At 39.3% G+C, this 26091-nt stretch overlaps 1 protein-coding gene across 9 annotated transcripts in view; it reads right to left on the bottom strand.

Moving 5' to 3' along the window:
- The window catches only part of FAM135A (family with sequence similarity 135 member A), a 94505-nt gene that overhangs the window by 54453 nt on the left and 13961 nt on the right, over positions 1 to 26091 (bottom strand). For 7 of the 9 annotated variants that reach the window (XR_012775151.1, XR_012775153.1, XR_012775152.1 and 4 more), the window contains exon 2: positions 21281 to 21401. The exons of 1 other annotated variant lie outside the window; for it this stretch is intronic. Coding sequence is in view for 5 of the 8 variants with exons in the window: in XM_075498163.1 (XP_075354278.1) it covers positions 21281 to 21401 (121 nt within the window). In the remaining 3 variants the exon portion in view is untranslated. Of the gene's footprint in view, positions 1 to 21280; positions 21402 to 25162; positions 25249 to 26091 lie in introns of all 9 variants that reach the window. One more of the 9 variants, XM_075498165.1, reaches the window with a different exon arrangement.

The raw sequence follows: 26091 nt of genomic DNA, 5'->3' as shown, positions 1-26091 counted from the left end.
CCCACAAACACCAACAAAAGGGAGGGAGCAAGAACATTCACAAGTAGAGAGCAGGAAGACAAAAACACTTTTTAGGCAGAAGCATGGTCTTAAATGCCCTTATGAGTATGCAATTTACCCTCTGTACCCTCTATAATCCACTCATGGTGTAGACCCAACTCACAGTCTTATGGCTCATTTTTATAATCCCCACTATCCAAATCCAACCTACTCTACTGTGTTGTTCTGATTTTGGCTTCTAACACTTCAACTAAAGCTGACCATCCAGAACTTCGCTAGCAACTGATGCAACTGTGTACTAGCCTAACAATCAACCAATTAAAAAATTCTTAATTTAATCCTTCCACAAAATTAAAAAGTCAACTTTAGTCTGGCCAAAACTGTATGTCAAAGAATGCTTTATAACAGGAGATACTTAATGAATGAGTGATATTGCTAGAGATAACAGATGACAGCAAAATGATTCCTACCTTTTAAAAATGGAATAAAACTTAACCTATTAAAAACTAATAATTACATATTTTGTTTTTAGAAACCCACAGGTCAAATATGATTCCATATGCACTTCGTAACAGGTTCATAAACAGTAAATGAATTCATTTTGTATTGGATTAAAAAAAAATAATTAAGCTTTCACAGTTGTCTTCTCCAAGAGTGTAAGGAATTGAGGAGATTAAGAGAGCCCTCTCAACATTAATCCAGGAGGATGCAATCTAGTACACTGATGTACTCCTTTTCTCTGGGTCAGATGTGACTTCCATCATTCAATTAGTTACTCATTTCACCTATACTGAGGACACATGATACATTATAATGTGTATTAGCCTCAGCAAGGAGATACTTTCCACCAGCCCCAGTTTCACAGTGTCATTTCTGGATCCACAGTAAACACTTCTCAAGAGCCTGACACTCTACCACTACAAGCTGCATCTTCACATGATCCAAATGACTAGCCTGTCATGGCAGAGCATACTGCTTGTTACTTCAGGTATTAAGAAAAGAATGCAGTATCATTGGTATGGTTTACATTAAATATTATGTCTCAGGAGTTCAGAGACATGCCAGATATTTTACTTCACCTCACCCTAACCTTCTACTAAACTGGGTCGCTTTATTAGACTTTAAAATATCCAAAATCTACATCATTCTCAGTTCACGTTTAGAACCACGACAGCTCTACAGAGCATAAATTTAACTAAGGCTTAACAACTTTACCGAATGTGGATACATCAATGAATTAGGACTGTAACAAGGTAAAATGAAAGGCAAAGGCAAAATAAAAACTGTGCACCGAACAGAAAAAAGGTGCAATGTGATATTCCTATTACTTAATGCAGTAAGACTTGTTTGCCCTAAAGATGCTATTAAGGGACTGTTTACAATCTGGGCCTCAAAGAAAGCAATCAATAGAATTGTTCATGCTTAGAATGTAATTTGTGAAACCAAAAGGCTGTTAGGACATCCTTCCTTGTCCTATTATTACTTGCTAGCAATTAATCAAAAGCAGATTATTCTACCCTTTATCCAGTAAACCCTTTACCTGCCCGATATATTTTAATTCGGGTTAATGGGGAGATGAAGGTGATTGTTTGCTTGTTTGAGAGAGGTGGCTTTGATTTTCAGCAGATTTATACTTTAAGCAGTTTATAACATAAAACATTCACCTGTTAATCTGAGTAATAAAATCCTGCAGGAGTTCAGCTCAGGGCAAATATGTAAACATTAATTCAAAATCTTGTGTCTAGGTCTTTGAAACAATTATTCAACTGCATCAAGACATTTAAATAAGAAAAACAACCTCCTACACAGTATTTACCCAAATTATTCACTGTCATTCATCTTTAAATGCCATATATATTAAGAATCTATCTGCAAATGAAGAGCTATGATACTGAAACAGGGTACTTTATTCACAAAGGAATTTTGTAATACATAAGATTTGTAATACAAAGATTTGTAATACATAAAAAAGGAAATGCTTTCTAAAGTTAAGATACACATTCCTCATTTGACAGCAAATTTTAAAAGAAAGTTAAAAAAAAATGCATCAAGCCTTGTCACTCTCTTCCCCCCAAGCCCTGCCTTCTTCATCTTCCTTCCATCTCTGGTTCAACTCATTAATAAATTTGTGTTGCAATGCTTCCTCTTCTATTTTAAAAAAACAAAACAAAACCAAGTCACTTTCAACTATTTCCCAGCTGTACCATAAACACTGCTTAGTTCTCATATACACAACAACTGACCCATAAACCTGATCTATTCTATTGTACCTGCTTGCGCCTCCATATAACAATTCAGTATCAAGGACTTGTTACTCACCTATCACATTCAATTATCCCAAATATCCTTAAAATACTCTGTAAACAAGATCTGAATACAGTCAACTCTCCATTATCTTACATGATGAGAGAATGAAGGTATCCCGGGTAGTGGAAAATCCCAGACAATAACAGTGCTACCGAACATGCCACTAATGGTACAGCAAACGTGCCCAAACAGGTGAAGTAGCTTGAGTCTACCAAAGCTTTCAAACCCCAGTCCAGCATCTTCCAAGAGGCGGCGTGTGCAGACCTAATCAGGCAGTTGCAGGCTTAGTACTACAACTTTTCAGAGGGTATACCAACAGTTTGGGTCCATCAGTGTGTATATACTAAAACGCCTTCCTGAAGTCTACAGGGATGGAGAACACGGTACGAACATTTCAGTGGCATAGCCTCTGATAAAGCGAGTCAGTAAGATTCACATGCCCAACCTCAGTACAGTGCATTTTCTCTGACAGACACCTGTAGTCCCAGAAACGTGACAGAGGAATACTTGAACTGACCCTGCACCAGTTTGGCTCCTTCTCAAGTCCTGACTCTGACGGCAACCTGGAAAAATGCCTTACTGATAATAGAGACAGGGGCTCTATGTTCAGTTCAAGATTTATGTAAAACTGTTTTCCAGAGCAGAAATATTAAAAAAAGAAAATAGATCAAGCTTTCCAATTAGCATTAAGGTTCCAGAAAAGTACTGGGGTTCTTAAAGCTTAGACTAGTAGTGATTTTTTGTGAAGATTTTTGAAGAATAATTTGAAAAATTCTGTGTTATAACCTGTCCCTTAATCTCTCTTTTGACTGCATTAAATGAGGTAAACACCATTTTCAGATTATTAAAGGTTGCAATTTTCAGATAGCAAAGAAGTCAGAAATATTTTGACGAAGATGCTTTAAAGCTACTCTCCCTGTTTTGAAGAAAAGAATCAATGGTATTCAGAAAGATGGTATACTGTAAGAACACACATTAATCACCCAGGAAAACAGCAGCATTCATCAGTGTAAGGACCTTTAGCTACCTTTTGCTCTATTAGCTGAAGCAGGATAGCTGATTATTATAGCTGATTATTTCACTAAACAGAGAATAAAACAACAGAAATATCACCAAGAACTGCAATTTACAATAAAATGAAAAAATGCCCTAAAAAATGGATCAGAAGCAAGAACCCAATATGTAGTAATTGCTAAATTATCCTGATAGATTATGCCGTGATGTTTAGAACCACCACCTGATAATTCAGCAAGATGCATTTGGATCATCTTTGATGATACAACTACGGTTTGGCATTTTAAAAGCCTAGGCTACAACGGCAGCTAATGAAGTAGACTTAACGTGAGTCACTACAGTATGGGCAGTGCAGGGAACAGATTTGGGATGAACAGCAGACTGACAGTTGGATTAAGGTCTGACACCACACAAAGAAAAGATTTTGAGTGAGTCTTTAGCACCATTTTGTCAAGACAATGATCACGTTACAACTGCTTGACCTTCATGTCACAGAATCACAGAATCGTATAGGTTGGAAAAGACCTTTAAGATCATCAAGTCCAACTGTAAACCTAACACTACCAAGACCACCACTACACCATGTCCCTAAGCACCTCATCCAAACGTCCTTTAAATACCTCCAGGGATGGCGACTCAACCACTTCCCTGGGCAGCCTGTTCCAGTGCTTGGTAACCCTTTCAGTGAAGAAAAATTTCCTAATATCCAGTCTAAACCTCCCCTGGCTCAACTTGAGGCCATTTCCTCTTGTCCTATCACTTGTTACCTGGGAGAAGAGACCAACCCCACCTCTGTACAACCTCCTTTCAGGTAGTTGTAGAGAGCAATAAGGTCTCCCCTCAGCCTCCGCTTCTCCAGGCTAAACAACCCCAGTTCCCTCAGCCGCTCCTCATAAGACTTCTGCTCCAGACCCTTCACCAGCTTCGTTGCCCTTCTCTGGACACACTCCAGCACCTCAATGTCTCTCTTGTAGTGGGGGGACCAAAACTGAACACAGTATTCGAGGTGCAGCCTCACCAGTGCCAAGTACAGGGGCACGATCACTTCCCTAGTCCTGCTGGCCACGCTATTTTTGATACAAAAATGTCGCTAATGTAAGAGTGATTTGAAGGTCAGTCTCCAAAGGGAGACTGAACAAACTGAGACTTAAGGATACTTAAGCATTGGAATGGATTGTCTGGATAAGTTGTGGAATCTCCACCCACGGAGGCTTTCAAGACCTGAGGGGACAGGCTCCAAGCAACATGGTTTGGATCGAGTGCTGACCCTGCTTTCAAGCATGGGAGTGGACGATATGACATGCTGCTATCCCTTCCACCCTGAATCAGTCTATGATCCCAGAGGTTAAAGGAAACCTATAAAACACGGTTCAGCAATTTACCACATGCTGACCGAAAGGCAACACAGCAAGAAACGCATATGGTTGGGAGCTGATACACAAAACAAGTTGGAGACACATCTGCGAATAGAACATAACCCAGCTCCTGGCTTTCCCCGAGTCTAAATTCAGGAAGGCATTCCTGCATGTACACAGGCAAGATACTTCTCAACAGCTGATGTGCTTGCTTCTCTGAAAGGCAGCATCTTTCAGTTCCTATTAAATTTCTAATGTCATAGACTTGAGGAAAAAAAAGACAATCTACAACATTGTTGTGGAACATTGTTGTAGATAGCTCTGAAAATTTGCCAACCTCTCCCTTCTCTAAATGCTTCCAGCATTTACCTCTACTTATCTTGGCCACAGACATGAGATTGAGGATGAACACTAGATCTCTTGCTCTGGTTGCACTGCTTAAAAGCTTTGTCCTGAAACAGTTCCACATCCATCCCCCAAGAGGTACCTTTGCATTTGCTTCACAATGTGTGAGTTACCCTAAATATTTGAGATGTTTACTGAGACAGCATACACAAGCAAAGCCAAAGTCACCAATGGAGAGCTTATAAATACCGAGATTTCTGCCAACCCCAGTATATGCAGTCTTTCTTCAGTAAATAAATGCGTGTACTTGCTGATGTTGATTTATCTCATTTGGTCCTCAGTATAATCATATGCAAATCCATAACCACACTATTAAAAGGTTCAAGGATATCGGGAGCTCAGTGTCCTTACTACAGATCTTGTAGGAAAAGATCTTCTGAAAAAGGTAGTTCTGAAAAAGAATTACTGCTCTCCTGTAGGCAGAGGAGACCTCTACTGACCATCCTGTATCAAGGATTAAATCTTTTCCATCGAGCTGCATTAAAATCTTGAAGATTCAAAGTCTGACATGTGCCAGAAAATGCTCTCTCACACAGGAAAACTGACAGGTTTCTTTTTTCACTGCGATCATCATTTAGATGGGTGTAAGTAAGTTTTTTCATCACATTTGTTGAAAAACATAATTTATAATCTGAAAACATCATTTACAATCTGAGCAAGAAGTAGGTTTAGCAATAACCGGAATGTATCTTGCTACCAACAAGAAAAGGAAATGTAGGAAGTAACGGTTATTTGACTTTTTAATGCTCTCACATGGAACCACAGGCAGTAATGTGTGCAAATGCAGTCATAAAGGACAACCATTATTAAAAAAAAAAATAATCTCATGCATAAAAAAAAAGTGTATGTGCTTTTACAGAGATAGCTGCATGAGCATTTACTTGAAAAACAACTTATTTTTCCAGCTAAAGTACATTCCAAGGGAAACGTATGTCCTGAAAAAGCTTCAAAATACAATTCATCGAGTTGAAACTTTTTTGCAGTTCCCCTCGCCAGGCAGAGGAAAGGCAGAAGCGTGCATGGCAGAGTCCGACTTTTCCTCTTCCATGAATGCCAGTGCGCTCACTGCCCACTTAAATGCACTCCATCACATTAACATGAGCAAGCATTGAACATCCTGACTGCAAAATTCACATGCACACTGGGTCACCTGTAGGGCAGCTTCTAAATTTATCAGTTCACCAAACGAAGGAACAGCTGTGATCCTGCATATACAAAACCTCAGGAGAGCTCTTGGGATCTACTGAATGCAAGGCCCCTTTGAAAACACACTCTGCACTGCAGACTACAACTAAGACTTCTCTCCTTCTCCTTTTTCCAAGGTGACAGAGCAGTGGCTCAGGCAAGCATGCTTCATTTGGCACATGGCGAAACAGAGCTGGGGATGCAGCACTGCTTTCTAAATACAGAACGTGGCACTGAAATGAGGAACTGTGAGAAAAATGGACAGAGGAGAGAGTCTCCTGAGGAACAGGCATCTCTGGAAGCAGCGATGTCGTAATGGCTGCGTCAGACTGACTCGCAGAGCTGTGTCTTCTACAGATCTTTGACAGATCACACCTCTTCCCACAGAAGCAACCCTGCACCAACAGAAACTCCTGCTGCGGTGAGAGGCTGAGTCAGCAAAATATTGAAAGAATCCAACAACAAGAGAGAACGTTCTTTTACTTCTGTTCAACATCCCTCTGTCCTACAAGCTAAGACCCTTGCTACTACAGAGACCCTACATTACTAATTCTTTCACAGATTTATAAAAATCCATCTTAAAAGCATTAAAGACATTTAGCATTTCACACAACCAGTCACAAGCCTCTACCGACAAATGCCAGCATACACACATTTTTCAAGGCAATCCGAGTATGCTTCTGATGTTTAAAGCATTTCAAATGATCTTGGAACACAAATACTCAATTTTAAATATTACCACAAATTCATCAGAATTGTTTGGTAACCTCATAGGTATTCTGCAAAAAGGCAATCTAGGCAAAGGCCCGCAAATAAGCGGCAAAGAGGAAAATCAGAAAGGCAGTAAAATAAGGTGTAAGGGAACAGAAATAAGAGAATATAAAAAGACACCAAATAAAGCACAGGCAATGAAATGCTGATTCTCAAAGTGACAAATGTAAAAAGAGAAGAGAATTGGTTAGACTTGTTCCTTAATTTTCCCCACCAGGAGAAATGCACAGGCATCTATAAAAAATTTAATCCTACCAAACCCACCTGTGGCCCACAGACTACCAAATGGACACCAAACTAGTTACAGGGCTTATCTAGACAGGGAATTATTTAATACAAGTATAGAACACACAAAATATTCTTATCTTACAATCACTTTGTAATAAGTACTTCTAATATGGACCAATATGAGATTATACTCTGCTATAATTGTGCGATTTATCTCATTTAACAAATTCTAATTCAGATACTTGAGCAGCAGGAAAATTATTGTGCCCAGAAGACTTTGCTTAAAATCTTTTATCAATCCCTTCTATGATAAATCCAGGTATTTCACAGCTGGCTAACACATTTTTATTAAGATAAATAAAACAAAGGGCAAACTTACAGGAAATAGATAAAAGGTTCCCATTTATATGAAAGCAAGTTTCCTTTTTAAAAGTACTTTTAAAAAAAAGTACCTCACATGTCTATGGCACACATTATTTGTGACAATTAAAGCTATATATAAACAAAACAGTTATTAGACCGATCCTTTGATGACAATTATTTGGGAGACTAATACCTCAAGTAAGTCACAGCAGCTTGTTATGAAACAGGATTAAATACATAAGACAGGAGAGAGGGGAAAGTAAATGCAGCTGGGGATTTTGCCTTATTATTACAAAAGCCTTTTCTCCATGTTCCTACCACAGGCACACTTGGGCAGAATTCCTGCAGCGGTTATGAACATTTATTTAAAAACTTGAAAGGGAAATACTCTCAAATAAGTATTGCTTTTTTAAAAAGGCATATAAAAATACAATACTAGATTAGCTCTTATTTAATAAAATAAATCTTAACTTATATTAGTCTATGGTTATAATTTTAGTTCCTCTTTTATTTCCTGTTATTACTGAAGGGAACAAGAAAGAAATCATACTAAATTACCTTGCATCTTTAAATTATAACAGCTCCGTGAAGCTCATCTTCAGGGTTAATGATTTCCCATATTCCCTTATAAGACAACTTCCTAACTCAATTTATTTAGCTTGAAAGTATTTTTCATTTGACTTTTTGATTCAGCATACTAGCCTTGCAAATGACATATCACAAGTGTTTAACCACTGAGCAGCTTGAACATTTCAATTTTCCGGGGACAAAGGTATGGGATGTTGGCTTTTCCTGGTAACCAGGGTCACAATTTCTCAAAGTTCCACCCCTTGCAAACAGGCAGCAGTTTTTACTCAGACACATCATAACATGTGAATTTTGAAATCAAGGTTTAGCAAACACAACAGATGGGAGACCAGAAGACAAGTCTGACAACTCGTTTTCTGGCATTTACTGGTCTTTCAAATTTTTTAAGTTTTGCAGCTGTGCAATTCTGTTCCTCTCATCTGTCAGTAATCAAGTATACAAGCCTTTCAGTTCACTTCGCAGCTTATTTTAATGAAAGGCAATCTCTGTTTTAATAGCAAATACAACATACATTTAACCAGAGATGGAAATTCAGGGACCACAAAGAAAACTGTTGCAAAAAATCATGACAAAAAAGCCCATGTGAACTGTTGTGTTTTATGTAAGATACATCACATAAAGGTCATCACTCTTATCCCTTACCAACATCTTCATCTTTTCCTCTGTAGAAAGCTACGTCATTCAAGAAGTCACATTAGCTCCTCTAGTTCAATTTTTTAAATTGGATCACTATAGTTTCACATATAATACACTGCTCCGAGATGTTATTAGGACACTAAGAAAGAAAAACAGTCTTTCAAAATCAGAAGCATCTATCTTTTTTCCTTCAAGCAAGGTGCAGTTTCATGATTCTTTTAAGTCAGCTCAAGACAGTGCTCCCACCAGTAGGAGCAATTTGTACTCCAAAACCCTTTTTACATGTTTTTGCCCCTCCTCAAACAAGTTTTGATGTTCCAGCAACTGTATGGTAAATCAAATCAACATGCTCATCCACCTGGAAAGGGAAAAAAAGGAATCCAATAAGGGCTATTACAGAAGGCAGGACCACACAGCCAAAGGAGAAAGCAGAACTATTCCTTTCAGTGACATGACATGGGGTTAGGTCAGGTTGAGCTACTGGTAGGACTCCACGCTCAGAAATAATGTGAAATTGTACTGCCACTTCCTGTAAATCATCTTTTTCCTCAAGGGTTTCAACTCTAAAAGGAGTGAAAGAAGCAGATCTGCTCACTGTATTTATGCATGCGTTATTAACATAATTCTTCAGGAATAATCTCAGAGAATATTACCAGAACAATATTGGAAGCAAGCTATGGAAATTAGCAGCAGAAGTCAAGATCTGTTTCTCTAAATTCCAAAATTCACATTCTTAAGATGATCCTAAAAGCTCATGAATGTGAAAGAGTATGGTGAGCATTCAAGATTTGAAAGCAAGAGATTCCCAAACACACCACTTCTTACCCCTTCATGAAAATGAAAAAGTTGCTGTTCTTGGATAGACATAGATATTTTTGCCATGGTAGAGCCACCTCCCACAGCAAAAATATCTTCAGTCTCCTAACACCTACCCCATCTAGTACACAGCAGTAAATATACCCTTAGAAGAACAAAGTTAAAAATCCAAACTCAGAAGAGTTAACCTTCTGATACCAGTTTAAATAAAATAAACAAATTACATGAGCACAAACAGACTAAGTAGCTAAACACCTTCTTCTCCTGCCAGGTTCCACAAGCTGGATACCCCAAAGACACACAGTGCCCGCTGAACCTGTTCAACAAGTCTAAAAAATTAAACAAGTAAACAAACAAACAAACGTTTTTCTGAAGTTTACATTTTGTCAAAGGCTTTTATTTTGAGAAAACTGTAATGAGCATTGCAGAAAACTTCAGACAGTATCCAAAATAATTTGAAATAAATTGTATGTAGGAATGTATTCAGGAAAGGTAGGAAACAAAGACTGCTGAAGGGAAGGCATGCAAAAAGACTACAAGATGAAAATTGAGAAGGGCAGAACATCATGATGGGGGAAAGGGAAAAAGTGCATAGAAGAAGCACTAACCACAGTAATAGGATTGAAGTGCAGAGATGATCATCAAGATGATACTATCATTTACAGTATATGTACACTGAGGAGCCTCAATCTTTCCATGGGCATGGGTATCTGAATCCTTGTGTTCCCCTTATGAAGCTGAGCTCCCACCACTGCTCCCTGTAAGCAGGGATCTACAAAACCCACTGAAGAAGGATCCAAGTTCTCCTTGGGGAGCTGGAAGCTGAGGGTCTCTGCTGCTCTGGATGTCTGCAAACTTGCCTTTCTATCAACTCCTTCCTCCTTTCAGAGCTGACCTACAGAAAGGCACTTGGTATTGTGGGGGTGATTAGGGCCCTTTCCTCAGCAAATATCAGGGGTGGGTCCCTCTGTCCTCTGCAGTTGTCCGAGCCCTTCTCTTTGTTGCTCATGCAAGCTGGCATCTGGGAAATCTTGCCCCTCCTCATAGTAAGGAAATACCAAGAATAATGTCTTGAAAATGAGACTATACTTTTACAATATAAGGATTTTTGCAAGAAATCAAGCTTAAGGAGTTCTGTTTTCCCCTTTTCCTCTGCCCTGTCCTCCCAGACACTTACTCTTGCCTCTCTGCTGCAATGTATTGCCCAACTCAATTACACCAACGCATTACTTGCAGAGCAATGCTGCAAATTGGACCAGTTCAGCAGCTCAACTTACAGCAGGCCGCTACAGCAACTCAGCCAGCACAACTGACAGGGCAGTGCATTGCGGTGGCACGAAGCAGCCAGCAGCAAGGAAAGCGGAAACTCTGCAAACTGGCATTGCCAGGCAAGCTCTGTATCTCTACATAACAGCTTAGGGAAATTAGAATTGACATACCTGATGTCTGTCATAACTCTGTATCCTACGGGCAGGGATGCCAACTGAGATGAATGCAGAAGTTCAAACAGAGATTTTGTTTCAAAACATACTAATCTCTGGGCTGCTCTCACTCAGCAGATCATACTGACATAATGGCCTCTTCTGTTCAAGAGACGTCTTCCTAACACAAAGGTTGGAATTTTACAGACATTTCTCTCAGGAAGTGGTCCAGCATTACAGTTAAACCAGCCCCACCCTTCTGATGACAGAATTAGGGATCCCATTCCTTCTGTGTATTTTATACTCCTCCTGCACCAGCACTGACAGAGCATCTGATCCTGATGTGGGCCAGGGAGATAAACTGGCAAAACCAGAATCATATTCTGTGTTTTTTTTATTTTTCTGCTGGCTTATCATTTTGAGTTGACCAGCTGTAAGGCAGAAGAGCATTACTGCGGGCACATAGAAAGCAGCAGAAGCAGGACCACCCTGTTCAGGCAGCTGCTATCCAACAGACCTCCCTACGTGAAACATCTACACCCTTAGCCCAGGCTTCTGCCAGCTTAACCCACTCTCCAGCTACACTGCTGCCAAAAGCAAGCCCATCTGATTGACCACAGAACTGCATGACTGCCAGAGCAAACAAAACAGGAGATGACCATGCATATCATACCTTTTGGCAGACACATGCAGTTGTACTGGCTCAAGCCAACTACAAATCCATAGATGAGATCACTGTTTCACAACAGATTCAAGTTCATGGTGCTACCAGTGGGCCATGCTGGGTGCACTTTCTCACCCTCTCCCTCCACCAAAACCAGTGCTCAGGCACTTAGTTACACAACCATCCAGAAAAATACACCTTTTCCCCCCCCCCCAGTCTGATCACCTCCAATAGCCTGAAAGTTACTTCTGGCATTAAAAACACATGAAAATACACAATGAGTAGCAGCAGAGGTCTTGATCATTTAGTTTATGGTATTCACCATCTTTTTGGAGAAACAAGAAACATTTTTAAAGTAATTTTAAAACTTTGTGGAGAAACGAACGAAGTTAGTTATAGATAAGAATGAACACGATGGTCCAGTCTGGAGTGCCTCTAACCCTTTGGAGGTGTCTTGAGCTTCTTCCCCAACTGCCAAGACAAGTCAAAATCTGGGAAAGGGAGAACAAGTGGAGGGCGATGAAATAAGGTTAAAAAAAATAATCAAAAAATCTGAGAAGTTACTTTATATGGAGTACAGTAATTGGCAGGAGATTTAAGGAGTGAAAGAAGAAGATATTTTGGAGAGAGCACCTGATTGAAGTGGAGGCAGCAAGTCTGAGTTTGGTGGTGGGAATGAGCCTGCTTCCATATTCAGATAAAGCTATATGCTCTCTGAAGTATGTGATGATCCAGTAAACTGCTGTTCGTGATTAGATACAGATACACATAAAGGTATCACTAGATGTATGTGTAGCAGAAGAGACACAAAAAGGCACCATGCCAGGAACTTCTGTCATATCACGAGGCAGTCAAGACTTTGGAACACAGAATGAGCATCTTTCTGCCTTCCTTTAGATAGCTACAAGTGGCAAACTTAAAGAACTAACATAACCACCTTTCTGCTGTAACTATTACATGTATTAACCAAGCACATATAAATAGGGCTTGGTTAGGAATGACAGATTTTTTCTCTGGTTTTTACTTCCATCACACAGGGACAGGTCTGAACTGTAAGCCTATGCAGAAGCTACACGCTTCTGCACAAAAGAGTCTCAAAAATAGGAATTTTAATGACTAAACATGTATTTAATGCAAAGTTAAAATGGCTACTGCTGTCACATGCCATTCCAGAATACTGAACTTGGTAAAACTAAGATTTAGGAAGAGAAGGTATATACTCAAGAAACCCTTATTCTGGTGTCTTCGACTAACACCTACTGCCACTCTACCTCCATACTACACAGAGAAGCTAGCTATATTGTTCTACAGATTAAAAAAATGGGCCTTCTCCAGAGAAAATCCTTTTATACTCAATACTGTCTTACACTGCCATTTACTCCCTCACTAAACTAAACTCACTGATCATGTTTCTGCTGACAGTCTTCATGGTAAGGCATGCTGATATATAATCTTTACTTTGCAATGTGAAATGGTACCTGGTCTTACAGACACAAGACACATCTTTCTTTGATCGCATAAAGAAAGAAGGAATTACATAGACCTCCCCCAAATACAGTCCTCAAAGGAGGACAAATTACATAAGCCTTATCACAATTACAAATAAATAACCTTGCTGTCACACAAATAGCTGCATCTATCACAGTGCTGTCAGGCTCCAGCAAGACATTAACATGGCGTGTACACATCTGAGCTCTTTATTTTTTTGTTCTTAAAAAACGGAATTTTGCCAAACTCAATGCCTGGAGAGTATGGCATGCCATCAGACAGCTTTAATTCTGAGTTGACAAAATATTTTCAGTTGCAAAATAACAATTTCAGTTGCAAAAGTTATGCTGTTTAAAATTTCCAAAAGTACTACATGGGTATAAGAGCTAAAATCTGAACAAAATTCAGGTGATTTGAAATTTGTACCCAATAGCTGAGAAGTCTAGATTATGCAATGAGTACCCATCAACTTTTGACAAAATTTAAGGTATATTTTTTGAGCCAATATGGGGGGGAATGCAGGAAAAAAAACCAACACACCTAAGTTTGTATAAAACATACACCCAGAACAACTACAATTACCAACTGTTTGCTATGTCTCCATGAATAATGACTGAAGAAATAAGCACCTGTACCATCATCTTTACATGTCAGAATACATACCTAAAACAGGTAGATTCAGGCATCTGAATTAGTTTCTTAAGTTGGAGGTTAGTCTTCTAGGAATTAACACAGGGCGGGGTGGGGTGGGGTGGGGAGGATTCTCTAGGCTTCAGAGTAGAAGCCCAATTTACAATAGCTCTAGGTGACCCCTGGATAAGCTTCCCTGTGGTGGCTAGAAGTCCCCTAACACAGGCATTGTACTCAGATACCTGAAGACAAGCAGTACAACCTCCCCCCATGTCTTTAGTTCCACTCACGCAGCTAAGGCAGAGTATTCTTCAAAAGCCTTAATTTCTCAGCTAACTCCAAGGAATCAGTGCTCAATTTTCCACTTACTTTTCCAACGCTTATTCTCAACAAATACAAGGTTTTTTATTCTAAAAGAGAAGATTCTGAAGTACCATCATATGGTACTTTAAATTGTTATTGCTCTTTGGGACCAGACCATGTCATTGATCTCTCATACATCCTGCATCAGCAAGGCTAATGGGATATTTGATGATACTAACTTTTAACTTCTGGAGCCATACTAACTTAAAATATGACTTCCCCACTACTCATTCCCAGTCTTACCCATTCTTGCCTCAGAGCAAGCAAGATCTGCATCCACTGTTGAACTAGAATCAGGAACTGATCCACTTTTAAAAATAAAAATAAAAACGAAAGGAAAGGAAAGTATTTGCAATTTTTTTTTTCTAGACAGACTATTGCCTTGAGTTTACAGCCCAGCCCTCCAAATCTTAAAACGGTATTACTGCTATTTATATTATTGTAAAACCATCAGTTGAAGAACAGAGCTCATTTTGCAACTGTTAGACAAATTTGACAGCTTTCTTCTCCCTTTGTAAAGACTGTATTACATTAAGTAAAGATCACAGTACAATACTTCAGAAGATAAGCTACATGACAGAAGGCAATTCACAACACTTATTTCCAGAAAGCTATGTCATACAGAAACATAGTTTGAAAGTAAAAGTACGACTGGGCTATAGGAATTAAAAAGAAAACCAAACAGGTGAGTCTGAATGTTCATTGTCCATTAAGAGTTTGTTATTTGATCATATGCTAACATACAAAACATTAGCAGAGGCTACTTCTTTATTTAAGGACAAAACCTTTTCATTCCTGAGGTAGCCAGGAGAAAGAAAAGTGGTCCTACTAAAAGTGTACTCTTCAAATTTTAATTTCCTGTTAATAAATTATAAAACTAATGTAGACAACTCACTGGATCCAGAAAAAAACCACAACTTTTCATATATTGCATTATTTCTCATGAAATTACCATGTAATCAGAGTAGGATTCATTAAAATTTGTATTCTGATTCAGTCTATTTTCTTTTACACTAGATTATACAACCACACACATGGAAGCATAAAATGTCAATGCTGCTCAGACACGTCAGTAAGTATCTGCACACGGAAAAAACATAAATCTGTGGAACAGAATACTACTATAGGGCTAAATTTCCAGTAGTCTCTGAAGCTCTGAAGCTCCTTTGACTTTCAATGGGACTTAGGTTCACAAGCAACTTACTGCTACTGAAATGCTACCAATAACCTAATTTCAGATATGATACATCTCCAAAAATGTATTTTACGTGAGAATCTGCTAAAGTCCCTTCTGTGAAAGTTATTTAATATTCTTCTTGCATCTGTTAACCAGTATTTATAAAGCAAAAACACTTTAAAAAGTGTGGTAGACTTACATTACTAATGTAAACTCTTGATGTGCTTTTGCAATAATCTTTTAACCCAAAACAAAGTCAAATAACAGATAACTAGATACACTGAGCACAAACATAAACCCATAGTTATAATAAAAAGCTACTGTTAATACTTTATAACTTTATAATACTTGCACCATTCACAGTCTACTTGTTTAACAACAAATTTACACTCAGCTGAAATAACCATTAAGTTGCAGTGGAATACTGCAACTTAAACTTGAGTACTACAAAGTACTGTGGCACTTTCAATAGCCAGTTGTTTGAATTCAGAAATGCTCAATACTTTTAGATCTCAGTTCAGGATGCCAACACATACAAAACACATATGTAAATGTGGAGGGTAAGCATCCACAGTCCACAGCAGAAAAATGAGTAAGAGACAACTTGCTCTTACAGTAACATCTTTGAAGGACAGCATTGTAAATAACATTCATAATCATCAGGAGGCAGTGGCAGGAGGTAGAGTAGAAAGTGTTGTAAGCAAACATCCCAAACTTCTGTTACAAACAGTGCTAAAATTGCCACTAGTGTCCCACAACCTCCTACCTGCAAAAACTTTTAAACATCAGGAAAAGATAGGTCAACATCACATTACCAGGACATCATATATTCTAACTGTTCATCTAGAGCTGATAACATCACCACTAGAAAAAACAAGCAGGCAATGCTCTAAGTGCATATGAAAATGTTTCAAGAGAACATTGTCATTTGTTCTACATCCAAAACCGATTTTCATTTCAGTTACATGGAACAAGCTTGTTGACAAAGTATTAAAAGGTTATTCTTATCAATGATTATTATAAGTAGGCAGAATAAGCCTGTCAGTAATAAATCTAATAAATTAACTAGCTGTCTGTTGTGCAAACAGAGAAGAGTCCTTATGTTAATGGACTTACAGAAATAAGAGACAACATGTGAATGGAAATATAAATAGGGAAGCACAGTGACACAGACACAGTATTTGTCAGTGTGGCAAAAAATGATTTCAGGAAACAGCTTTTGTCCAAAGATATTGGCCAAACAGAAAAAAATTACTTTTCCCCATCTCCAGCACAGGAAGTAATATTAAACTGATCATACATGTCCAGAAATCCCAGACTCTGGTCAGTAACTCTCATCACAGAGAAACCCAGTATCTCTAATAGTTCTCAAGTGTATGAGACAATTTGTTTGCAAGAAATACAAAAGTATTGAGCATCTATTTTGCAGATTTTTCAAAGAGGAAAATCAGGATGGAAAGATGAGTATCCTGGTTTGAAAGCTAAGTAAGTGGGAAATACAGCCTGACAGCACTGCCAAGCTGCTGGTATTAGTCAGGCAGCATAACACAGGAAGGATGGAGACCTTGCCTTTCCAAACTATGCCTGCTGCTACGCTCTTGCTATATGGCTCAGTATACAATTGCCCTTCTTCAGACACAACACCCTGCTCCCTGCTGGCTCATGTTTAACTCATTGTCCACCAGGACCCCCAGGTGCTTTTTTTGCAAAGGTGCTTTCTAGCCAGCTGGCCCCCAGTGGGCCCCCAGCCTGCACTGACACATAGGGTTATTCAACCCCATCTGGAGAACTTTGCATTTGCCCTTAACTTCCTACCAGCCCATTTCTCCAGTTCGGCTAGATCCCTCCAAAGAACAGCTCTGCTCTCCAGGGTATCTAACCATTCCCTGCAATCTGTTATCATTCAAATAGGTTGTTAATCAAAACACGAAACTACTGACCAAGTACCAATCCATGAGAGATGACATTAGTCATCAACTGCAAGCTGGACTTTGCACCACTGACAACAACTCTTTGAGCCCAATCATCCAACCAGTTTTCCACTCAACTCAGTCTCCACTTCTGCATTCCACATCTCACTCAAGCTACGTTAAGTTCCCCTTGGTATTTATAAAAGGTCAGCACTACAGAGCCCAAATCTAACTGGAGCTTTTACGAACTAAGATGACAAAATAGCCTGAAGCCTCGCTATCTCAAACCGTCATTCTCACAGGTCCCAAACAATTACATTTCTTTTATTCATTTTGTCACACAATACTCACATATCAATCACTGTTTGGGCAAAAATTCCCATCATCACATTGCACTAGTTAAAAAAGGAAAATTATTTGAAGCCTTATTTGAACGTAACAACAGATTAAAATAAACCAACAGAGCTACCTGGAGCAAGTTCAGTTTTAAACAAGCGGGACAGAGTTATAAGCAAATATAATGAAATAGCTGTATTAGATAAGGACACTACTTAACTATTATTTAACTATATTACATACTTCTGCGACTTACAGCTACAGTGCAACTTTCAGAAGAAGCTAACCACCAGAATCAGAACCGCAGATATTGGAACAACCTTTCTTCAACTAGATGAGAAGCAGGGAGCCACACATACAGACAAGTCTCATGTATTAGAATGAAGTGTCTGCTCTGTGTATTTCTCCTCTGCCTAGAATAATAAGTTATCTAAATGTAAAGAAAATAAAGAGTTTGCTTTAAACGGCCAGTCAGGAGAATAACATGGTTATAACAGTGAGTCTGCTAGAGGATCCTTCAAGGAGATTTGATCTGGAGTGAAATACTATGAGAAATTTTGGATGAGTCTGCAGTACTGATTGTTTTAGGTCAACAGAGTGGTTTTGAGGCACTTTCCCCAATGATCCCGTTTTGCTGAATGCTGGTTCAGTTCACCGAGAGCTTTCCATGTATATAACCTAGATGTCTTCTGGAGAAAGCTAAACCACAGGCTCTGACCTACACGTCACAAATACACTTCAACCCTGGGGGGGGGGGGGGGGGGGGGGGGGGGGGGGGCAAAAAGGTCTGAACCAATTACTGGTATGAACAACTTCAAAATACACTTACGATGCAAAACATTTGGTCCAGAGGACGAGATTAAATCTAGTCTGAAGTAACCCTGGAACCACACAGATATAGGGATGTCAACACTGCTTCTGGTAATTCATTCCTAAAGTACCAAACTAATTGTTAGTGTAAACATGGTCATAAATGCTTCTGGCAATAGTGTCACTACAGATGCAGATCCAAGAAAACATGCTACAGTTGGATGCAATAGCTGGAAGATTTCTTCAATAGTTATAAAACTAGGAAGAGATAATAATGGTTTTGATTGGATATTGGGATATGTGGAGTCTAGAAAGGGAAGGTGGGGTGGGGTGGGGAATGTGCCACAAATTCAAATGACCAAACTGATTCAGTTCATATTTAATAAAAGATACAAAAGACTGACATCTAAAAATACCTGAGGGTGAACACTCGAACTGATAGAGTCATTCAAAGCATAGGACAAAGCTGTTAAGAAAAACAACTAAAAACTGATCAGAAGGAAATTTAGGCTGGAAATTATGACGTCTCCAATAATCAAGACTGAGAATCTGGACTCACTCTCCAACCAAACAGTCTGGATAAAAATCTACTAAGTTTGAAGAAGGAGCTTGATCAGCTTGATGTGATTATTTGCAATAGCCAATATTTTATTTTACACAATTCAGAAGGTCATTATGTTTCTAACACCATGAGACAGCCATGCTAAGCTGGGTAGGCTTGAATGCACACAATCCCAAACAAACCCCTAATACAATCAATTCTATACCTGACTTCTGGTGACAGAAACCATGCTAAACACAGTGGTAGCTCAATAACAGGATGCTAACAATGAACCTAAAGATTTCCTTTTCTGCTGATTCAATCCACCATCCAAGAGCTCCTCCGGCAATGTAATTACACCCTGTCTCCAATAAATACAAAGACAGTTCCCTAGAAAAATACTAGAACTTACCCAAATTGACAGAAATTATTGCAATAGTTACATTACTCAGTCTTTTGAATTATTCTAGAAGCTCCCTCTCCTTCCTGACATTGCTTTCTAAGGGAACACACCCAGAGTTAAAGTTCAGCTTTAAACCAGAGAGGTAGTATCTACTCATGTCACTTTTCTCATTATGTCAGCATTCCACCTCTCTGAACTTGCCCTGTGAATTTACTCTTTTTAAAAAATAAGCTAAAAAGAAGCATGCCAAGTAAAGCGCTGGTAATTATACTGCTGTGCTTTGCTTCTCAACTACCTTTCTGAGGAATCATTTGAATTGTAAGGTTAAAACAACCAAAAGACTTTCTTCCATGCTGTCATATTCTACTCTCTCCTTCCCCACCAATTTCAGAGATTAAAAAGGCCACAATTCAACAGACTGTGCTTTTTTATTGAAGTAATTAGAATATTCTCAGTGTTTTGCCAGACCTCTTAAGCCTTCCTTAATCCTCCTCTTCCAATGAAGAGTGAAATTACAATTTTCCCTAAAAAGGGGACATAGACAGTTTGTTGCATATACTTTGACTGCAAATGGTAGCAAGCATAATGGGTAATCACTTCTGTAAGTACCAGCTTCAGGTCAAATTTAGAGAAAAGCTAGCTTTAATAAAATATAGATGAAAACTAACAGTAACGTAGCAAAGAGAGAGGCTAGCTAGCCAAGGTATGTTTTATAACAGTATTTTATGCCTCTTTCTCCTGAGCTCCTTCCCAATCCTACCTTTTTTTTATATCACTCTTCCCCAAAATATCCACCTCAGAGGGTTAATACAAGGTGGAAGAACTATGTGCATCCCAAAGCAATGAAATTTTCCTGTTACTTTACCTTCATCAACTCACCCTGTCAAAAAAACCCCAAAAAAGCAAACAAACAAAAAACCCAACCCTACCAAAACCAAAACCCCCTCATCTGCCTTGAATTATGACAACGTTAAAAACAAGAATGGATTTTCTTATTACTAAAATGTTTCTAAAGAAAGTTGTTTTACAATGTTTTGGAAAAAGGAGCTATCATAAATCAACACCGATATATATTGTTCCCTGTCTATAAACACTGACATAGCCTCAACGAGATTTATCTAAAACAAACATCATAAGCACTAGAACACTGACATGTATTTTTACTGTAGTCTGTTAGAAGACTGACAGAAGGGCAACGTACCAAACACTAGATGACCAACAGTCTTTAATAACCCGAAAATAGCTACAAAGGATTATTTCCTACGTAGCCATGGGAAAGGAGGACCTTAGAAAGTAATCTGGGGACAATCAGGTAATATCAAACGAAAGGAATGTGAAAAAGCCTTCTACAGAGACCAGGTGGAGTAAGAGGAGGTCAAGAGAGTCTAATGAGGCAGTATGGAGTCTTCTGTAACTGTGGAGGCACAGCACAGTGTGAGGAGGAGAGAAGCCAGTGAAGTTCTCCACTGCCAAATTTATAAATGAATATGTTAACTGGGGCAGCAACATTTTTGAAAGATCCAAGAGAAACACCTATCACATTTCAAACAAAAGGATTACAGAAATTAGGCTGCGAAAAGGTAAAGGCCTGGATAAGAATATATTCTACCATCCAAACCTACAGAGCTTCCCTCTTCTCCAATTAGACAAAAAATATTTTATTACAACTTAAGTTTTAGGCCAAACTATTTGACTATTTAATTTTAATTCCTAGAAAGTATATGCCTTTCCCATAAGGAGTAAAAAAATTTAAAATCACTATAAAAATAGTCAAAAATACATGAAGCAGTGCTACATGACAGTACCCATTAACATCTTTCCAACATCAGCCATCCACCACAGTAAAGTTTTAAAGAACGCACTACCTACCCTCTTTGAAACAAATCCACATTGAAGAATTTGTGGAGCTCCACGGAGAATTCTACCATAGCCTGAACTTCACTCATGTTTATGAGGATGAAGAAGTCAAAACTTGTCAGCACCTTAGTTACTGAAAACAAACAGAAAACAAACTTTTTAGAACACAAGCTGGGGATAATACCTATCTGGTCCTTAATAAGGACAATGCTATGCACAATTTTGCACAGCTTCCTTAAGTATACAGGCCCTGGGGTAAACGAGAATATAGGATGTACCAAATCCTGCCCACAGTAACTTCTATCTTTGTTGTGAAGGAATCAAATGTTATCAGAGAAGTATCACAACACACCATCAGCATAATACAATCCTGGCACTTACTGATACCTACGTACTGCAGCTCTGCTCTGGTACTTGGCTGGAGAGGTAAAAATACTGCCGACAAGGAGAAAAAGAGCACGGTCTGCTTCCAGCCCTTGTTGAAGAAGAATGACTGTGCAGGCAGCAGTGCTTCAACCCTGAGATGAGGACAGGGACAGCTGAATTACAGTGTGGCCAAACAGTGCAGAGAAGGTGCTTGAGCAGGTCATGTAGGGCTTTAGATGGAAAGATTCTAGAGGGAAGGCAGGAGTTAAGGAGGGCAACATTCCCATTTTTTGCCAATCTTTGTTAGTAGTAAAGCGTTAATTCTCACAGTTTTCTTCGCAGCCACAGACTGGCACCTTCCTGCTAATTTACAACTGCCTGCTGATACTTAAATTAAAATCCTACAGACTTTCCGAGTTCTGCTGTTTTTCCTTCAACAATATCAACTAGATTAATAAAATAGACTACACTTCCTGCAAACACTTGTCTTCAAACTTCCCAGTTCCTGCAAGCACTGTCTGGTTTGAGGAATAAGCAAACCAAAAAACCTAAACCAGACTATCCTTCAGAACATTATTCCATCTTCTGGGTCTAATGCAGAAGCAGTAAACATAAAAAAGCTAGCCTGGCTGGAGCTTGAATGGATTATGGGGTTTTTTTTTGTTTCTAAAATTTTGAACATGCATTTGGGTGTTTGTGAAGCAGCAGGCAGTACTACTGAGACTGAAACAGAGTTGCTGGCAAAAACAGTCATCGCCACAGCAGATATCAGTCACCTGAAAGCAAAGTTACCTTTAGGGGTTACCTCTAGCCTACTGATTAAATTATCTTGGCATATGACTCAAGATAAGATTTACCTTTCTATACTCACTCTAGAGGAGCTGGAAGACTTCAAGCACCATAGCACAGGTCTAGATTTTTAACTATAAACAAAAAGTTACTTCTGACCTTGGTTTAACAGCCATTACAAGGACTCTGCATGCACTTTACAAAAACACAGAAACAGTATGTTACTGAAGCAACAGGGGACAGGGTAAGAGGAATTTTGCTTCTGAAGCTGAGTTATGACAATATGAAGAACTCAGATCAAGGGCCCTTGCTGCAAGATCAAAACTACAGCATCTAGATGATGCTATTAACCCAGCTTGTCTAAAAATCCCATGATCATTCAAATTTCAATCAAGGGACTTCAACAGATTAATTGAATGATGCCACAAGTTTTGCTACAGTATGCAGCGTTAGGACTGTCACTGATAACCTACAGGGCTTTGCAACAATTCCCTCTTCCACTGCTTTGTCTATAGGATTGTGTAGGGATGTCCTCAGTGGTCTTTAAAGCTAGAATCAAGAAGTTCTGCACTCTAATTCTCTGGGGTTGCCATACTGCATTACCACGTGTGCATCACCTACCAAAATGCAAGCGTATCTTCTGCAAATAGAACCTGACCTGCCACTGAGCAGACATCCAGAGGTCCTAGACCCGCCATGACCCTCGGCGACTGGGCAACAAACCTTGTGGGCTGTGCATAAAACCTGTGATGAAACTGTCCAATACCTCAGAAAGGAACCCACTTTAAAACACTCAGGAAAAAGCAAAAGGACTTAGACAAAGGATGCCATGGGGCAGCCTCATCCAGCTTGCATTTTGATGAAACTACATTTTCAAGGGAGGAAGACATCACACGCCTCTGACTCCCCAGCACAATGAGTGGCACTGTCTATGGCCCTGAAAAGTTTGCCTCCACTAAAAGAGAAAACTGTTCCTCCAGGAGTTATTGGGCCCAGCAGTCACTCCCAAATGCTTCAGGGTAAGCTGTATCAAAGGCTTGAGGCTTGACTGCCTCAAGTCGCCAGTAGGAAAACTCAGAACAATCCAGAACTAGTCCAATTAGACAAGTTCGAAGGTCCATTTTATGAATGAGTTATTTCAACAAAAAAAGCTAGGAGAGCCACATCTTGCATTACTGCCAAAAGGGCTGTCCAGTGAACTTGTGGTATTTCTATTGTGTCTAACAGTGCTCCAGCTGGGGCCACTCCCTCCCTCTGTCAAGCTGACTTAGCATCCCCAGCCAGCCCACTAAAAATTGCCTGGGCAGGCAATCCCTGCAGACCAAACACAGGGTCCACCAAATAGGCCTGCACGACACAGCACCATGTGTTTTAATCCAGTAACAGAGCCCTTGCTCAACTACCAGTAGTATTCGGAAAAGTGGCACCCATGCCTTGCTCCAGTATCAACCACAAAACCAGTAAGAAATACTGAGCCACAGTTCACAAAATGGTGCATCCAGAAAGCAATGCTGCATGCCACCGCAGGTACCTGGGACTGCAGTCTATCAGCTGACCTTTAAGGATGGCTTTTTCTTTGCCGAGCATCAGCTTGTTCCACATGTCCCTTAACCTGGGTGAATGGGAGTGTTCACTGCCCTGGGCTGACGTAAACCAAATCACTACTTTTTTGTCAAAGTCTTTCATACCAGTGCAAAGGAAAACACTGTTCTTTGAACTATATAATAGAAAGTGTTATGCAGTGATTAAATATTTTAAAGGAGAAACTCAAACTTGGACAATGTCTTTAATTTTTGTACGCTAATCATACAAAAGCCAACAAAAAAAGTTAAACTCACGTAGAAGTATTTATTTGTATAGATTCCATTCAAATTTACAGATAAACTTCACTGACTAACTTCAATGACGTTAAATGTCCACAACTCATTTTAATACTTAATGAATTTATTGTTGTATTTTAAAACATATAATCAGCATTCAGAAACTGAGCTATTGACTTGCATGTTTGTTCTGTCTGCTTGTAAGAAGCACAAGAATCCTTCAGTAGGAGCTCTCTACATACGAGCAACAGAGGTTAATGCAGCATATAAACATCTATCAGAAGATATGATAATGAATGAAAGAACACCCTAATACACAGGTTAGAACAAACAGAGGGTTTCATAACTTTTGGTAGCTACTTAACACTTACAATCAAAACAGCATTTCAATATTCAAAAATATTTAAGCACTGAGACTGAACATCTCCAACAGCTAAAACATCAGTTAAAGCCACTTCATCCTGTATTGAAGGCCAAAACTTTACTTTCCTTCACGCTTCTGTGGGTTTATTTATTTTCTTAAGTTGGAAAATCTCCTACATATCCTGGCCAGTCCATGCTGTCCCCACACTAGCTCACCACTTCTTTAGTTATCCAAACTAATGTCTTCTGAGGCCATAATACAAAATGGATCACAGGCTATCAGATTTTAAAAGACCTTCAGAAGGAAAAAAATGTTTCTTGATTCTGTTTTTTTCTAAATTGATCATTTTAGTGATACTTTACAGCAGCGGCATCAGTGTCTGCAGCACCTGAGAGTGCAATGAAAAGACAGATGGAGGTGTACAGAAACCTCCTAACCCAGCTTTGTTCTCAGAGAAATGCTTGTGTAACACTGCCATTAATCTAGGTACTTGTATTGGGAACTGCAAGACAATGCTAGGAAACAAAACCGCAGTACGTTCAAAGAATGTCTTACCTCCACTGGTAAATACTCCATTTTAGTATGTTAATTAACCAGTCTTCCAGTTCTTCACTATTGCTGTCAAAAACATACTGCTTGAACTAAAAAGCAAACAAACAAAAAAATGTTTTACTAACAGCAATATCTCTAGAACTTTTCAGTGCTCACGTTCTTCATTCTCTTTTCCTGCGTCCTAGTAACAGCCCCTATCATGTCCTCCCCAACAATCATACATGTTCTGCCTACCAGCATTCTCCAATCTGCCCTTAGTTCCTGCACTGCAGTTTTCAGCTTTCTGCAAGCGCAGCAGTCCGATACCTATTTTTCCAGACTAAAGTGAAAAAATGAAATTTCTCGTGAAGCCCATGCTCTGGCAAAGCTGACACTGCCATGTTCAGCCAAACTATCCCTGCCTTCACCAAAGAGTTCTAAAATCCAGCTCCCAGAGGACTCCGGTACGCCCCCAGCTGCCCCACAGCCTCCTGATCTCCAGAGAGACTCTCAGCTCACCAGCAGCAACGCAGCGATGAGGAGGTAGGAGGATATTCTGGCCTGAGTCATCAAATACAGCTCATGCCCCCACGCAGTCCTACACAGCTACCAGGGAGGAGACAACTTACAAGAATAGGTCAGCTGAAATTCTCCTGGTAAATCTCGTGTCCCTTCTCAGGAGACAAAATTCAGGGGACAAGGGGGAGAGCCCTAAGACCAAGAACCCACTTTCTTAGAGCAAGTGTTACAGGTAGGTCAATGCCACCTAATATTCTGAAACTCTCCTTGAAGCTCCTGCTAAACCACTACCTTAAAACTGTTTGTTAAGAATCAGTCTCTCTCCCTTGTATTCTTAAACCATTAGGGTATTTTTTAAAATACCCTAAAAAATAACCAAAGTCTCCCTTTCATCTGATGACCTTTAGATTTTGGACACAAAAGACAATGCTTAG

Source organism: Mycteria americana, chromosome 3 (genome assembly GCF_035582795.1).
Source record: "Mycteria americana isolate JAX WOST 10 ecotype Jacksonville Zoo and Gardens chromosome 3, USCA_MyAme_1.0, whole genome shotgun sequence".
NCBI classification, from domain to species: domain Eukaryota; kingdom Metazoa; phylum Chordata; class Aves; order Ciconiiformes; family Ciconiidae; genus Mycteria; species Mycteria americana.
The sequence above is the reverse complement of the archived record's forward strand: the minus strand, read 5'-3'. Positions and strand labels throughout refer to the sequence as shown.